This window comes from Sturnus vulgaris, chromosome 5 (genome assembly GCF_052056855.1).
Source record: "Sturnus vulgaris isolate bStuVul1 chromosome 5, bStuVul1.hap1, whole genome shotgun sequence".
NCBI lineage: Eukaryota > Metazoa > Chordata > Aves > Passeriformes > Sturnidae > Sturnus > Sturnus vulgaris.
Genome location: NC_142247.1, coordinates 5,525,846 through 5,543,807, shown reverse-complemented (window position 1 = coordinate 5,543,807; position 17,962 = coordinate 5,525,846). Strand labels below are relative to the sequence as shown.

The 17,962-nt window shown below is 45.1% G+C and overlaps 1 protein-coding gene across 1 annotated transcript in view; it reads right to left on the bottom strand.

Moving 5' to 3' along the window:
- DENND2A (DENN domain containing 2A) overlaps positions 1–17,962 on the bottom strand; it is a 59,003-nt gene that overhangs the window by 6,256 nt on the left and 34,785 nt on the right. The window contains exons 7-15 of the mRNA XM_014869943.2: positions 17,039–17,132; positions 15,644–15,694; positions 12,574–12,761; positions 11,790–11,899; positions 11,514–11,583; positions 10,545–10,622; positions 9,908–10,048; positions 7,469–7,617; positions 347–524 (exon numbers count right to left, since the gene is read on the bottom strand). Of these exons, the coding sequence (XP_014725429.2) occupies positions 347–524; positions 7,469–7,617; positions 9,908–10,048; positions 10,545–10,622; positions 11,514–11,583; positions 11,790–11,899; positions 12,574–12,761; positions 15,644–15,694; positions 17,039–17,132 (1,059 nt within the window). The remainder of the gene's footprint in view (positions 1–346; positions 525–7,468; positions 7,618–9,907; positions 10,049–10,544; positions 10,623–11,513; positions 11,584–11,789; positions 11,900–12,573; positions 12,762–15,643; positions 15,695–17,038; positions 17,133–17,962) is intronic.

Genomic DNA, 17,962 nt, shown 5'->3' with positions numbered 1-17,962 from the left:
GCACAAGGAATGCAATTCTTTATTATTTATTGCTGTGATGAGGCACCTGTGCTAACCCGAGGGGCAGCTATCCTGTAGCAATCACACTTCAGAATGACAGGATTTGCATGCAGCCCCTGGGCAGCACTATGCAGAAACCAGTATAAACTGTAATAAAACCATCAGCAGCCCCACACTGGGACATTCCAGCCTCCTGCCTTCCCAAGCAGTGGCCAAGGCAGAGCGCAGACTGGGGGAACATTCCCCTCTGCCTTTACCCCAGCCAGAGGATGGGAGCTCTGCTCCCTGGCTGCCAGAAAACAGCAAACAACTTGGAGCAGGGGTATGGTGTGGGTGCAGGGCTCACCTCCTCCACGGGCAGCTCCTTGAGGCGGGGCAGGGAGCTGGAGAGGAGGCCGATGAGGAAGGGGGTGGGCGAGCACACGATGTCGATCATGGAAGGAGGCAGCACGGGGATGTAGGTGTGCTGCCACGTGAAGGGGTACAGCAGGGCCACCGTGGCGTGGCAACACTTGGACAGAGTGCTGGAAGACAAAGCACAGCCAAGGACAACGGCTGGTCAGTCAGGGAATGAGGGGTGATTCCCAAAAATCAATCCCTGATTGATCTCTCTGATTACTTGGGGCTTTCCCACATTTTGGACCCCGTTTTTCAGCTTCAGAAGCAGTGACTTCTGAAAGATGAGCCCAGCCCATACTCTTATGACAAGAGATGGGTTCTACTGAATCAGAGATCTGCTGCTCCAGTGTCCTGATGGAAAATATCAGACAAACACAGCATCTTCTAAGCCACTGCCTCTCCTTAGAGAAATGAGTTCATTCTCCCACAGCTCTCTGGCAGGAGTCAGGCAGGATATCCAGTTAGCCATGGCAGAGCTTGCCACAGGGCACCAGTTATTCATCTGTTCTGGGTCTGGAAGCATTTTTATGTGTTGAGAGAGGGAAGCCTAGCTGCTGTAAATCCTGTATGTGTAACATCATTTCGTTTTACCAGCAGCCAGTAAAGGAGAGGAGGGAGAGGAGGGAGACTGGTGCAGCATGGAGGAGCCACGAGGACAGAGAGGGATGCCCCAGCTGGCTCCCATTAAACTCCATGGGAGAATTTACATTCAGCAAGCTGGGTATATTACTGCCTTGAGAGGGAAAGGGGTTTCTTGAAAACCTTTTTGGGTTTGGACTTGAGCTTGCTCTGAAAAGTGAAGGCTGCTTTCCCTCCCCTCCCCACTGCAGTGAAGTTTGGTGGATGTGCATCCCTGTGCTGTGGCTGGGGGACAGCTGGCTGGCTTCCATTATCTAAGTTCAGGCTAGCAGAACAAAATTGGAGCTGCTGGGACATCAGTGTGACAGCACAAAGTAATCAGGCAACAAACAAAATTGTTAAACACACACTTTTTGGAGATAAGGAGACCCCAGGGGAGAGGCTGGAATCTGCTTAACCTGAAAATTTTGGGAAAGATGTGTGTCTTCACAAAATGGGGACAGTTTCATCTCTCTTCACTCCCAGAGTGTTTTTAAGGGGATACTCTGTAAAAACAGAGGAAGACCCTTCAAAGGCTGTGTTACAGACAGGTAGCTTTAAGCCTTTAAATGGGAAAACCCCTTCATTTCCACACCCTTGTTTGGGAAGCTGTGAGTGTATCCCCCTGCCTGCATTTACTCCTCCAGGCTGCCTCTCTGTTGCTGCTCTCCAGCTGTGCCTGCCATCATCAGCAATCCCACACCTTGCTGTGTCTATCACAAATGCGAGGTAGATAATGACTCTGTGAGAAGCAAAACTAAAATAATGAGAAAACATGGAGCTAGCAAGAAACAGAAACATTAAAATTAAAAAAAAATACCATCCAGAAAAAATGTGGGAATAATATCAAAGTAGATGATTTTTGTTATATCTTTTGTACAAACTAATCTTTAAAGGAACTGCAACAAAAGTGAATGTGTCATCATAGAAGTGCACTCCAAGCTAATGAGATCCTTTAAAAACCGTCTCCTTCAAAGCTGTGCTGCTCATACATTTCAGGTCATGTTAGCACATACAAAAGCAGGGGCTTCTCTTCCTCCCCATTACTGCAGAGTGCATTTTCCACTCCTCAATTTCTGACTGATAATAGGCCTGGTAATAGCAGCAGCAGCATGGTGAAAGCTGAAAGAACTGCACCTTTCATCACTTGTGCACAGCAGTGGGGCATTATCACCACCCACTGTTCCTCTTCTTTGAGGAGAGGGTGAATGTGGAAGTGTTAGAAGTTTTACATCTGTCACCAATCCTCTATTTTGAAGGCATATCCAAATCTTCTGCCTAAACGGGACCTGAATTTATAGACAGCATGTGAAAACCTATGGAAAACATCTCTGAGTGCAGGTAGCTCCACAGAAGAGCAGTGAGCAGCTGAAGTACGTGGTTATTTATGGCATGGTGAGATATTATGGCAAGCTATCTCCTACTATATTTATGGTGGCTTGTTCTTCCCTCAGCCCAACTCTCCAGTCCCACATGGTACACATGGTATGTGAGAGATTGAGTGGGAGGAGAGGTGGCTGAGCTCCAGTGAGTGGAAGTCAAAGGCAGAGCAGTGTTCAGTCTGAAATTGTACACACCAGGCAGTGGGAAGCAAAGATAACTTCCCCTTCCACCCTTCCATCTGTGCATGACTCAATGCCTCCAGGGTGAAACCCAGTGATCTCTGCTCCCAAACAGTTCTCACTGGGCAAGACCTTTCCAGGGAACAACACTGGCAGGGTTGAGCTCTGTGAGCCTCCTTTGTAGGCAGAGCAGGACACAGAGGAGGTATCCCTGAGGTCTCAGGGAGCTGCAGGTTGCCAGGAGCCCAGGAGATTCATGGCTCTTTGGAGTGACTCAAGCCTAAGATCTCTCTTTCTCTTGCATTTGGCACTGCAACAAGCACTAAGGGACTGCTGATTCACACCAGGCTGCTGAGCCTTGCAAAAGAATCCAGCTTGATAAATCCCTTTTATGCCACCTGTGTGTCTGTGCACTCTTTGGCCAGCAGCCACGTGTGCAGTGTGCTCTGGCAAGTGTCATGGACACAGGTCCAGTCCAGTTCTTCAAACGGGACAGACTCCACTTTTTAAGGCTTTAGGTTTCATGAGTAATCTTTAAAATGCTGCAGGTCTTTGAAGAACACTTTCAAGTTTGCTGAGCACATTTTCGTGGGTTCATTCAGCCTTCTGCAGGGAATATGGCTGAGCTGCATGTTGCTTGCAGTTAAGACTGAGATGTCAATGGTACAGAGGCTAAAAAGCACTGAGGTACAGAAAAACCCTCAGAGCCCTCCCTAAAGGGCTGATTTGGATAGGGACTGACACACAGATCTCTCTGGGTTAGTATTCCCTTGGTCAGAACAATGATACTGCAGCAACCTGGGACATTTGTGGTGGCCTTGCCACCACACAGCACCCTGTGAAGCTGCTGCTTCTTGGTGGCCAACTTGAACACAGGTGGCCAATACAGAAACTGAACACAACAGCTGCAACTACATAGAAATCCTCCTTCCTCTCCTGGGAAAACTTGCTCCAAGACTAGCTTGACTTGCTCTAAAAGACACTTTGACAAGTTGCAACACCTTCTACAAAGGGACGCTGGCTGTTTAGCCTGGTTGCTCCCACTCCAAAGGCAAGCATATATGATAAAAAGCCCTCCAAAGCTGACTCCCTCTCTGGGTTTAGGATACTGCATGATTTCTGAAAAACACCAATCAAACACCCTGCTGCAGTTTAATGCCAGGAAGTCCTGTGGTCCCTGCACTAACCAAACTGCTCAAAATATGTTGGCATTTGGCAATTTAAGATTGTTTGAATATGTATCTTTTAAATTTTTTTTATAAGCTTTGCCACAGTAGGATTTGTTTTACAAACACCTTCAGATTTCTGACACTGTGTCACATCTGGATTTACTTATGATGGATTACAGATCTGGTTTACAACATTTAGCAGGCACAGGAGCTTCCAAGCATTGTCCCATGACTTCACACAGCCCTGCTGCAAATCCCACCAGGGGGATGCCAAGTTCCACCAGCTCTCTGGGGACCCTCACTGACTCCCACCAACCTGGCAGGTTCCTGCAGGTGAAGAAATGAGCATTAAGATGATCTGAAGAGACAACACTATTATCTGACATCCAACCATCATCCTTGGGTTCCTTCTTCTCCCTAATCACAGGGCAAAAAGGGAGAAACCTGCGAGGCCAATATTTGCAGTCCTGGGTTTGGTTTTGTTGCACTCTGTAAAGTGTTCCTCCTGATGATTTATTACCTTTTGCTGGGGATGACCACATTTAAAGTGTCTACTCTAATTCTTTCAGATCTGCCTTTGATAACAATGACCACTTTGTGTTGTTGATACAGCTGTGGTTTCTGGCAGAGACAGAGGCAATTGCTGGTGTTGGTCAGATCCACAAAAAGCTTTTGAGATCTGGAAAAAGGAAGCCTTGATTTTAAGCCTTTGCAAGCTTTTCTTTTTAAAGAGCCTTCTGAATCACAAAGACCTCCTGCTCAGGACACTAAAAACTGCCCAGCTCGTGGTACCTTGTGACATCAGGTGATTTTAGCTGAAAGATTCCTTCTAAAAGGTTGGTTGGCGGTGCCTGGAGCTGCATGCCAGGCAACATCCCTTTGAAACAAAAGCAGCTCTCATGCTGCAGTGTCTAACCCGTGCCACAGCCTCCACTGCCCCAGGACTAAAGTTAACAGTGCAGCAATGAACAAAAGCTGGGGGGAGACTACACAGACCAACACAGCTTTAACAAAGTCATTTTCCTGGGTTGCAAGGCAATGTATACTCCAGTATCCATAGTGACAGAGAAAAAAAACCCACCCAAAAACTAATAAACCAAATTCTTTCCTTTTCCGCTGCCAAGCTGTGGATTGACAGGTATTTAAACACTCAATGCTCATTCTAAAGATGGAAAAGACAAAGTATTTCACTTGCTCTACACTTGTTAGATGCATTTTTTGGCTCAGCTTGAAAACATTTCACAGTTCATGCAGTATTTGGCAGAAGACCTTTCAGCTTTCTTTTCCCACAGACTGATTTTATAGCAATTAAAGGGCGTAAATAAATTGTACACATCATTTCTCTGTCACTAAGACCCAGATACACCTTTTCAAACACATAGATAGTTATTGATAATCCTCACAAGAAGAACAGAAAAGATGAATGATAAACATAATTTATTGTGCATCTTTCACTGTGTCACCTGCACTCTCCCCATTAATCCATCTCAGCTGGATTATTTCTAGCATTCCTAACCTCTGAGCAGTTTCCAACAGCTGCTTTTATAGTTTTTTTCCTTCTCTTCAGCTATGTCCAAAAAGTGTTTCTTTTCTTTCCTCTCAAATTGGCATTTTCACTCCTAAAGTAGATACTACTTAATACTCATTGTGTTCCCGTCCCAGGAAAAATATAATTTGGACAGGAGATCCTGTATCTACAATAGCATCAGCTTTCAAAATATGGAAGGTCCACCTATGAGTAGAAGAGATTGTTTACCTTAGGAAAAGCTCACAAAGTCCATTTGTGACTGTTAATTCTGTCACTGAACTGGATTTAAATACAGTAGTTACTTATTTTGAGGGCCACTTTCTTTGTTTTCTGCATTTCACTCCTTTACAGTCCTTTGGGATAATTTCCAAGCTTTTGCTCCACAAAAATGAGCCAGAGGAACTTCATATTTTGTAAGAGGAAAAGAAAAAGACTCTCTTGAAATTGCTCAGAGCAAGGTCTTCTCAGAAACATCAAATATTAAAAGTCTCATAGAGAGCTGGCAAATCTATGGTAAATAACTGAATCTGAGCCCTGTGGTCTAAGAGACCCTGGATCTTTTAAACATAATAATTCATTTCTCACAGGAAAAAAAAAACCTGTTTATGAGATATTTGGAGATTCTAGAAACTGTGATTCTATAGCTCTCTCCCACTCTCTTTACAAGCCTGTACAGCTGGATTAATTCCTAAGGATCCTAGATATCCTGACAAAATATACAGGGGTGGGAAAAGAACACCAAAACTCATCAAGGTGCTTTCTATTAGAGATATCACACCCATGCTCAGAATACACAGTGTTGTGCTGTCATGTAAAGATGTGATAGGAAAAGATTTTTTAAATAAATAGTCATTCTAAAGTGATGTCTCACCCCCTCCCAAAAGTTCCCTGCCATTTCCTGATACCACCCAGCTCTCATGTAGAGATTACAATGTCAATCTGTGTCCTTAAAATTTTTTCTCAGAATGTAAAATTTATCCTACAGAGGAAGAGAAAAATATTTGAGAGCCTGTGATCATAGATTATGTCATAAATCATATATGTGACACAGAGATCTAGTGTTTGCATGAATTGTCTCACTTTCAATATAAATCTAAATGCTCTGCATGAAATGTGTGGTTCAAGTATCCAGAATACCAAGTCTCTACACAGATAATGTATCAGTGATTATCAAGTGGCAAAATTTCCCCTTTCTGAACCAAGACAGCTGCCAAAACCTGGATGCAGACAGTGCTTCAGCTTCCCTCTCCCCAGCCTTTCCATTCCTGTGATGAGACTGCCTGAGCTCTGCCCACAGAGAGCCCTGCATCCATGCAGAATGTATTTTCCCCCTTCATTTTCCTCTAGCAGGGGCCTCTCCATTCTTTGCCCCAGTGCTCAGTCCCAGAGCTGCAGGCTGCTGCCTGGAAGTTGTGAAAACAGACAGCTTAGGGGCATTGTACACTCCTGAAACCTGAGCGTGCTCCAAAGTGTCATTACTCATCCAGGCAGCTTTGCTTTCCCCAGCCTTGGCAAACTTTCCTCCCTGAATCCTCAAGTGCTTCAAGGGCTGGAGAGCTGCCAGCCACCAGCTGCACAAGATCTTAAAGAAACCTGGACCCATTTTCATTATTTAGGAGAGCAAACAAATACATTTTAAAATCGAGCAGATTCAAAATAGAAGGGGGAAAGTACTCTGTCTCATTTCCTCATGATGCATCCTTTACTTTCATCCCCATAAGAAAGAAGAAGTCTTTAGAAACCAATATGAAAATACAAGCTGAAAAATTAAGAAGATTTTGTGACATCAGGGAAAAACTCAGATGGGACAGTGATCCCTGCACAAGGCTTGATCCCTGGAAAGCCAAGCACAGCTCAGCAGGGGTCACGGATCAGGGATCACAGTGCAGCATCATGGAGCAAAAGGAGGGGATTTGCTTCCTCAGCACCAGGGATCTGCTCTGAAATTGTCTGGAGGAAGTGGAATTTGGTTCTCCCTGGGGAGAGAAGCAGCACTTCCTGCAAGCTGAAAAATGAAATTATGATTCATGGCCTAAGTTCCCCATTCCTGGGAAAAACAGCCCTATTCACATCGTTATGAGGTTGGAAAAGAGCAGAGAGGAAAAGGAACAAAGCAGAGATCTCTGTCCCTGCAGCCTTCCCGAGCCTCCCTTCCTCACCAGCATTTTCTTTAGGGAAATGCAAGAGGGTACCTGAGCTTGTCTGCAATGAAGATCACCCTCCTTTCCAGCAGCAAGGAGGCAAAGACTCTGCTCAGGTGCCTCACACTCAGGGAGGTGAACAAGGACTCGAAATCCACGTGCTCCAGCCTGGAGTCCAGCGGCCGCCGCAGCTCGATGACCTGGGGGGACAAAAAGAGCACAGCTGAGCCCCTGCTGTGTGCCAAGCAAGAACCCAGAGGATATTTTCACTATATTTTCACTATTTTCACAGCTAGCAGCCCTCTTGACTGCTGGTGAGCACCACACAGCAGTAAGTCCTCAAATAGAGTCTGCCCAAAGGCCTCCCATAAATGCTTCTTCCAGATGAAGATGATCCAGAGTCCACTCCAATAGGCACAGCATGAGACCAACCACAAGTTCTTCCCACTGGACTCAGGACAGGGAGCTCTTCAGAAGGAGGAAAACTAGTTTGTGTCCAGTTAGGAGTGGTTTTCAGGCTTTCTGGTATTCAAGCAGCAGAATGTCATGGAGCCTTTCAAATCTGCACTCTGACTTTCACAGTTAGAATTAATTTTTTTCTTACTGCAAGAATCTGGATGCCTAACCTCCTGACCATAATTTTTTTGTATCAGTTACAGACAAGAGCAGCCTGTGGGTATTTTTCTTTGTTCACATCTACTTAAATAATGCCTATCATAGCACCTTAGCACTTCATACTCCTTATCTTAGACAGATGCTTATCTAAATTGTTTTTGAAAGCCTCCAACATCACACATTTCATAAATCCCACAAGAAAATTACTCCAGTTCTGAACTACTCTAACCAACACCAAGCCTGCAGCTGAAACATGTCAGTGGCAAATTACTTCAATTACTTGTTGTCTTACTTTCAGTACACACTCAGAACAACTGGTCACATTCCTCCATGTAGGAAACTTCTTGTGTATTGAAAGGTTGTCACGTGTCTTCCTTTGTCTTTTGTTTTCTATATTAAGTAAATAATTTTTCTCACGCTTTGCCTGTATTTTCTAGACCACTTAATAAGCAGAACTCTCCTTCTGGGGCGTTCTCTTAGTGGTTGCATGTTTTGGAAAATAATACTCTAAATAAAATTCCAGCAGCACTAGAAAGCAGAAAAATTGCTTTCCTTTATTATTCACACTTCAATTTCTTTTACAATGAAGGATTTTGTCTAAATAATATCACACTGTTACTTTTGCTCACTTTATGGCCCAGTACACCACCAGATCCTTCTCTGGAGTACTGTTGGTCACTCAGTTACTTTTATGTTGCATTAGACTACTCCTTTCTTCCTCTCAGCATTTTGCTCTTGTCCATACTGATGCTCACACCAAATCTTCAATTTACAGAATCACAGAATCATTTAGACTGGAAAAGATCTCTAAGATAATTGAGTCCAACTGATCACCACCACAACTGGACCACAGTGCCACATCCAGTCATTTCTTGAACACTTGAACATGTTTTATGAACTTAGGAGAGTGGGGCACTTTGACTTTTAATCCCTTACTCTCCAAAGTGCCTGCCCCCATCCCAGTGCTGTACTGTGTAAATGTGGAGTTTATGCCATCAGTCAGATAATTAATGAACAGAATCCCAGACACAAACCAGCCACAACATTCTCACAGCACACCACTGGGACTTTGCTCCTCCAGTACATTTTTAACCAGCTTTGCCTGCTCTCTGCAGTAATGTCATTTAGTTGGGACTGTTCTCAGCTGGGTTGAGGAGAATGTCAGATGTAGTGCTCTGCTGAAAGCCTGCAGACACAACTTTATCAACTGGCTTGCTTTCCTCCCTCTCACATTCAAGGCATACCATGCCCTGCAGCAAGTATGGCCAAAACTAGGTTCAATTTGTCTCCTTCCATCCTCCCACAGTCCTTCAATGCTACACCTAAAGCTCAGCACTCTTAAAACCCTCCTGCTGTCCTCACACCACATCGTGTGATACACAGCACAGATCCTCACCTCCACACTGTGAAAATGCCATTCTCAAAGGCTGCAACATCAGCCAGGTGTGGATTCAAGGAGTTTTTGACCTGATCCACACAAAGAGAGGTTTTGTATTAAGGATGCTGGAGCACATTGTGCAAACCTGTTGTTAGGAAGTTAAGTGTGGTGTCCTTGAGCAGATCCAAGGTCGCATGCTGGGCAGCACAGACTTGCTGTCTGTGCCTCTTGGCCTCAAGGCCAATGTCCTGTTTCCTTTTGCTATATTAGGCTGTGTGCTTACATTCATTTTTACTACAGGATTTCCATTTTGATTCTGAGGTCACTGAAGTCTCCATACTATCCCCTCTGGTCACCTGTTTTACTCCCCAGCTTCCCTCCCCAGCTGACAGATCATCTGTTCTTGAAGATCCCCAGTGCTATGCCATGGTCCCAACTTCCAGTCATTAGTCCTGCACCATTTGCTGGTTTCCCTCTCTCTAGGGAAGTGTCTTTACCTCTGTTCCTGAGCCTGGCAAGAAGTTCTTGACTGTAATTGTCCTGCCCAGAGCTGGGAAAGGTGCTTCCATGACACTCCTCATGAGAGGCTGCACCAGGGCTGGGGAGATGCCCCGTCTCTTCTCAACCTCATCCAAGATCTGAAATAAAGGCATGAAGGCACAGAAACATGCAAATCAGGAGGAGGGAGATAACACCAGGAATGAAATGCATCAGCATCTATGTCCTCTGCTCAATCCAGTATTGACACAGAGCTTTGTATCAAAAGAAAGAAAGCAAAAGGTGCAGCTGAAAACCCTTGATTTCTTTTCTCAAGAGAAACACAGCTCCAGTGAGGTCACTGTAAAGCTGAGAATTTGCAATCTCCCCACTGCACTCGGAGTCAGGACTCCACTTTTTAACCTCTCCTACATTCTGGGAGTTCTGCTGAAGGGAGAAGGCAAGAGCTAAATCTAGTTTTCTTATTAGCTGTGCTTTTGCTAGGCTCTGCAATTAGCGTGTGCTTGCCTCACCACCACCATTTCAGACCCTTTCTTCAGCAATCAGCTTCCCTTATCCCCATTCTTCAGGTGCTGGCTTCACTTTCAGGTCCCTCTTGACCTACAGCACAAATTTCCCCTCTTTCTCCCTCCTCACCTTAGAGAATAGATTGAAGCATCCAAGGCGACTCACAATGCAGTAAACCTCTGGGAGACGCTTCCCTTTGCCACTGGGCTTTCAAGACAAACACAAATACGCACACAAAAAAACACCAAGGAAATGTCAGAATTAAAACTACTGCAAAGGTAGAGTGACTGGTCTCTTAGCTGTGCATCTCACTGGCTGGCTCAGAAACTGGCAGGCATTTGACAGTACAGTGATGATGACAACCTGGCTCAAACCCTACTACACCAGAACCAGTGAGGAGAAATGGGCACATCCACAGTATGGTCCCAGCTTACCTAAATCAAAGGCAGAGCAGGCTGATCTACAGAGACAACTCTGAACCTACACGACCAGCACAGGTTTAGACAACTGTTAATAGGTTCCCAAACCTAAAGAGGATAAACCCTGTCTTCAGCTTAGGGGTGAAACAGCAGTCCATGGTCATGGTAAAGTGCTGGTGCAAGGAAAATGCAAGTGAGTTGTGTCTGGAGTGGAGGTTGGGACACAGAGAGGGACTTTGGCACTGAACAGAAGAGAGCAAAGCTGCTCTGTTGTTGTTGTTTTCAATCCACACTGAAAGAGAAGAACAGCAGCTTTCCACTTTCCAGAATGGGTGCCAGTAACACCAACCCCACAAAAGGCTGCACCGGAAAGGAAAGGAAAGGAAAGGAAAGGAAAGGAAAGGAAAGGAAAGGAAAGGAAAGGAAAGGAAAGGAAAGGAAAGGAAAGGAAAGGAAAGGAAAGGAAAGGAAAGGAAAGGAAAGGAAAGGAAAGGAAAGGAAAGGAAAGGAAAGGAAAGGAAAGGAAAGGAAAGGAAAGGAAAGGAAAGGAAAGGAAAGGAAAGGAAAGGAAAGGAAAGGAAAGGAAAGGAAAGGAAAGGAAAGGAAAGGAAAGGAAAGGGGAAAGGAAAAAGGAAAGGAAAAAGGAAAGGAAAAAGGAAAGAAACTCAGGGATAATTACCAGCAGCCTCCTACAATACCCAAATCGCCTGCTTCCATCTTCCCCCGTCAGGACAAATGAGAATGTCTCACTGCAAAGAGAAACCAGAATTACAAGATACCCATCAGCCACATTAGCAGTCTCAGACATACAAACCCAATAAACCCCCAGTATTTCTGCATTTCCCATGCACCCCTCTCAGAGCTCTACCCAATCTACCTTAACAGCTCTTGTATTTAATTAGGTAGATATAGAAATCTGTTTCTCATGAATCAGGATACAAAGTACAATACTTACCTGGCAAACTGATGGATGGGGGCCCAGTCCTTTGCATCAGGGAAGCAAAACTGGGGAATAGCTTTCAACTGATCTTCTGCCTCACGCATGAATTTGAACGAGCGCTCAAGCTAGCAGAACAGAGAGAAGGAATGTTTCCAATTAGTCATGTGGGGATGGAATGGCTTCAAATATTTTTCCTGTGACAAATGAAGAGGTGATGACAGAGGCTAAGCTTCTGCCTGGAAGATATTAAAATTTCTGTGATTCTGGCTCACCTAATCTTTAGATATCTCAAGGTAACTCTATGGCCCCGATTCCACCAAGCCCTGTCTCTGCAGCACCTGCCCCTGCTGTATTGTGCCTCTAATCTGGGACACAACTTCCAGCAAGGGGCATGAGAACTGAAGTCTGAGGGGAGCTCTGGTCACATCCCATTTACAATGACTCTGTCACACTCTGTGTTTCTCCCATTCCTCCTTCCCCATTTTGAGCTAGACTATCACCAAAAGCTGTTTCTTCCCTTTCAGAACATGTATGTTCTCCCAACCATCAGTTTTCTTTAAAGAGGAAAGGGGGAGAAAGGGAATAGCTACACAAAAGTCATAGCCAAGTGCAGCAAAAGATCTAAGTCAGCTGCTCTTTCAGGAGTGAGCAACACCATGACAATTCTCAGGTAGTGACTGAAGCCCTCCCACTAACTTCTTCTGACACAGAAGAGGGGTCACTGATACAACACGTGGAGAAGCTGCAGCTCCTCCAGCCCTCCAAGTGCACCCCACAATGTGAGCCAGGTGGGGCAGACCTTCAGTGGGAACTGCTGGGTGACCTCGGGGATGTAGGCAGCCCCAGCCTGCTTCTTGTGCAGCGACACCACGACGAAATACTCGAAGAGCTGCCTCTCCTGGTACTCGATCAGGTCCCGCTCCAGGCTCTGGTACCGCGGCGTTTGCTTCAGCCGGGACTTCACGTGCACCAGGCGCTGGCTGTGAGCTATGGAAACAAGGGGAGATGCTGCCTTTGGCTCTCTGCACAGGGCACCAACACAGCTCTGCAGGGACGAGGGACACACCTGAAATCACCTCACTGCACTGGCACTGGCAGTGGCTGACCATTTGGAAGCTGGGCTGTAAATATTGACAGAGATGGGCCATAATCTTGTGCCATCACCCCGAGGAATTTTGGCAGCAGGAGGATTTCATGGATAGCTTTTACAGCTGAAACAGCCCAAGCTGAGACCCATATAGGACATGTAACAGATAATATCCAGGCATTCATCCTAGCACTCATTTATGCAGTTTTCAAAGCCAGCACAGTGAGGTGGGTGACCACCTTTGTTCAGAGGAGGCTGTGGGCAGCAATCCCCACGGTTTTACAAGACCAGCATTTGGGTGAGGCCAGGGCTCTGCTGTCTGAGTAATGCTGGGGACTCCCAGCTCCAGCACACAGGCTGGGCTGTAGGCCAACAACAAAAGAGAGGTGCCAGTGAAAAATGCTGGCTCATGCCAGTTCTTCCTGTGCCTAAAACTAATCTCTCAGTGCCATGCTTCTACAAGTTCACCCAAGACAATGGGAAAACAAGAAAAATTGCCAAGCAAGCTGTAACTGCAACACACACATGAGCCATGGGAAATTAAACATTCAAGCATGGAAAGTCATGAAAAGTTGCTTGCTGAGAAAAGACCAGATGAGATTCCCTGAGACCACCCCCCTGCTTTGTTCTACAGTTGCATCCCAAATTAAATCTCCATGATGTCTCCCTTATCCCTGCTACAAAGGAAAGAAAGAATTAACTACCAGCAGAGACTACAGCACATTCTCACAGCTTTGCTTTTTGGAAAGTTGGGTGGCAATGCAACTTTTTGATGGGAATAACAACCACAGAGACACTACAGGAATTCCAAAACATAAGGTATCTGCTTGGGAGACAGGATTTCCTGAGAGATGGTATATACTTGTTTATCTTCTGTCTAGTAAAATTGTGCCACTCATGGACTATTCCAGACAATGTAATTTAAAGCAATCTTGAGGTGCCTCTCAAATTAGAAAGTGTAACAAGCCCTGGACAGGTAAAGCCCTGGAAAAATGGCTTAGACTCCTTTGTCTTGTCACCTACTATGTTATTTGGTCTAGGGATGCAAAGCTTTCAGAAGTGGTTTCTGTTTCACCAGGGACTTCAAAAGGAGCAGTGTCATAGCAATGCTGAGTGCTTCTGAAATGCTCTGTGCTGTTATATTCTAAAGATACCAGAATTTTACTGCTGTCATCATGGCAGAGTTTGTCTTCCAAGCTTTTTCCTTTCCAAGGGCCAGCACTTCCAGCTCTGACACACAGACTTATGATTTACTGTGTCTCAAAAGATGTACAGTGACTTCCAGCAGAGGTAGCTGGCTGGGGTGATTGATGTGTTACACAAAATATACGAAGTCCCAAATACAAGAGACTTGCTAAATCATCTCACTTTCCTATTTAAAAATAGGGAACTCAACAGTTCAACGAGGCATAAAGCAAAATACAAGTATAGTTAGAGCAAACAGCAAGTGCCAGAGCTCCTGATCACACTTATGCAGACTTGCACAGTCACTCAGACCCAGGTCTGGATCTGGATATTATTCAGAGCCCAGTGCTGTTGGATTTGAGGTGACTTCATATGATCCCCATCATCCTGTCTCTAGGGAGTTCTGAGCTGCAGTTACAGAGAATCACAGGATGATGCACATGATTCACTATGGCAACCAGCAGCAGACAAGAGTTCAAGTCTTCCTGGCCACATCTACACTGCCTTTTCAGCTAAATCCGAACATGGTCTGTATTTCACAACATCACATTTCAGGAGGGTTGTGAAAGTCGTTCCTGCACCATCCTGGTGCAAACCCTCTCTCCTGTCTCCAGGCTAAGCCTTAGAACTTGTCAAAAGGCAGGCAGTGGCAGCAGCTTTCAGCTTGATCTTGCTAACATAGCAATACAGATAGAAGATTTCAATGCAGATGAAAGCAAGAGCATACAGTAGTTCTTGAGTGGGAAGCTGTGCTCACAAGAGGGAACTCAGTCTGAGCTTTCACTTCTAAAAACCTGGAAGAGGGTGAGAACGAGCACTCCCACTCACAATGCACTGTGGCTCACACACAGCCCAACTGCTGCTCATGCCTGTCTTTTCAGCCTGGAACTCAGCTGTCCTGCTATCCAGATCTGATGTGCATGTGAGTCAGGAAACTTTGGAGTGTGAGGGAGTTTCCATCTTGCATTCTAACTCTGCCAGGACTTTGAATTTGCCACACAAATTCCCAAAAGACAGCAAAGTCCCCACAATGTCCAGGGGCTGGACAACCAGTACAAGGTTTCAGGAGAGTATTTTGGAGACCAGTACACCAAATAATCCTACAGGAGTGAAGAAAGAAATGCAGTGCTTTATCCCAACCCAGCCAGTGCAGGAAAGTTTAACCAGCAATAAATCATATAGTGCAACTCTGTTTTCCTAGCTAGCCAGCCTGGCTGGTGGCTTTTCTCCCATGGTAAGCATGTGGTGAGGTGTGTGGACATCCAGTGCCATGCAACACTGCTGCTGCCAGCCTGGCCACACACTTGTGACTCTGCACTTAGAGAAATCTCACTGTATTTCCTCAGTGTCCAATACTCCTCCTGGGAAAGTCAGTCCACGAGGAGTTTTGATGGGAGTTGGAAGAGATGTTTGTTTTGGGCTCCTACAGCCCCTCTGCCCATGGATTTTCTTCTGCAGTGTTGAGATCTTTGTCTTCTTGCTGTGTTCTATGCAGAAACAAGGTCCTTCTCCAAAGGTGGGACACAGAGGAGAGATCTTGTCCTGGGAGCTCAGAGTTTATCAGGAGCCATTTGCTCTCTCCACACATTTGCCTTACCTTTCAGTTTCTCTTCAGTGTCACTGTCTGATTCACTGTTTTCATCTGTAACTAGATAAAAAAAGAAAGAGAAAGATGAATTAAGAAAAGTCTATTTATAGCTGTGCATTTCTTATCCCTGGAATGAGAAAGCTGGGCCTGGCAGCTTCAGGGGAAGCAGTTTAGGTCTCAAGGGCCTTGTTCTTTTCAAGGGTGCACATACCCACAGATATTCAGCTTACCAACCCTGGTGTCTTACCATTCATACCCAAACAAACAATAACAACAAAATAGATTTTGCACAGCCAGAAGAGTTGTATAAAGAATAAAATGCCAGAACGGGATTTTATCCAAGTCTGTATAAGCACAACACCAAGGCAAAATACTCATTAATATGCAGAAGTTTGTGGGACATGGAATAAAACAAGGAAAGGAAGAGAAGAGAAGAGAAGAGAAGAGAAGAGAAGAGAAGAGAAGAGAAGAGAAGAGAAGAGAAGAGAAGAGAAGAGAAAAAAAAGAAAGAAAAGAAAGAAATTGTCAGACTGAATCAGATTCAAGGTCTATATGGTCCATTGATCTATTTCTCTGAATGACGCTTTAGGGAGGGGTGTAAAACATCTGGGATGCTTCCCCTGAAAGTTCATATAAACACACTCATCCACATTGTGGCTGTCTATGCTTTATGAAATAGGATAAACAGTAACAAATAATTGTGGGAAACAAATAGAGGTGGTCACCTTTTGCTGGAAATTAAAGTGTTTTGGAAAAAAATCCTGTGTTGGAAAGACACAATCTAATTTTTACAGAGCCGAGATGCTTAAAAGTAATTGCTCTGAAGTGCCTGAATGCTTTGGGCAAGTTGCTAATTGACAGTGGGAGGCTGAAAGTCTCAATCCTGCTAAGATGGAGATGGTCCTACAGTCAGTTGTAGAAACTCTGATTCCCAACTGAGGCTATTTGTTTATTGGGATGGTAAAAGAACCAGGGCTGCTCCAAAATCTCCTGTCTTCCATTGGACAGTTCACTGAAGTGACACATTCCCACAAAATATTTTGATCTCAACAAATCAGCGTTTTTGGACAGAACATTCCTCTCCACAGCTTCCAGCATGTTCCAGAAATAAACATCAAAAAGAGGAGACATGTTTGGTGTGACCCATAAGGTTATCATGCAAAGCCATGGAATGAAAATGAAGCAAGAAAAACAGAAAACTTCCATTTTAACCAAAGTCCTTCGGGCAGAGGAATAGCCCTTGTCTTACAAAAAAAAAAAAAAAGAGTGGAAACCCCAACTCAACCTTAGTCTGGACTAGAAGAAGTGCTAGAAAGTGTCACATAAACCACTAAGGAAGTCTAAAGTGCGAGGCAAGTCCTCAGAAAGTCTTAGATGTATGATGATGATTTGAAGCTCCTTTACCTTTCCCTGAATTGCTCTCTGTAGACTGGGACAGTCTCTTGACACGTTTCTTTCCCCTCCGTGCCTCGTAAATGGCATTGATTTTCAACACGAGCTGCTCAGCAAACACACCAAAAAAAAAAATAAACAAAGAAGGTTAATTTCTTCCCCAGGCAAGAAATTAAGTTAGAATTTCATGCAAAGCACTCTTTACCCCAACCTTGGCCATGCTGAAACTCTTCACTTGATGTGAAGATCCCCAAATTCCCAGGATCTGTGCTGTAGTGCCAGCTCCACGCAGGAGCCCAGGGTAACAAACCCTGATGAAAGCCCACACCTTAAAGCACTTCCACACTGTGCAGCTTGACAGAATCCATCTCTCCATACCATGATCCATGCTCCAGGGAGCACCACAGGGTCCCTTGGTGACCTGTCCTGGTCTGCAGCTTTGGGAGCACAAAACTGGCTAGAGGATGGCTGAAGAAATTGAGAAGGGTGGAGGGCAGTGATACTGAAATATTTTACACCAGTGGTTTCCTTTGCAAATCCTGTAATCCCTGTGCTCCCAGCATGAGAGGGGACATTTCAGTGCTGGGCAATGCTGGGCTTAGTGGCTCTTTCAGTGCCTCTGGTCTCCTTGTCCATTCCTGAAGGGGAGGGGAATTGCAGCAGAGCCATGCCAGGCTTCCTGCTGCAGCAGATCTGCCTCCTTCTCAAGGTGCCAGGCAGGAGCTGCTGGATATGGCCCCAGCATTCAGATTCATTCCATAAATAATCAGAATAAATTTGGATTCCAGATTGACCTCCACACATCTTGCCAGCTCAAGGTAAGACACTCCCACCACCTACTTGGTCAAGAACTCTGAATACAAATATTTAAGTGGAGGCAGGATGCTCTGATGTGGAAGTGCAGCCTTCACCCAGATGCCAATCTCAAGCTTCAGG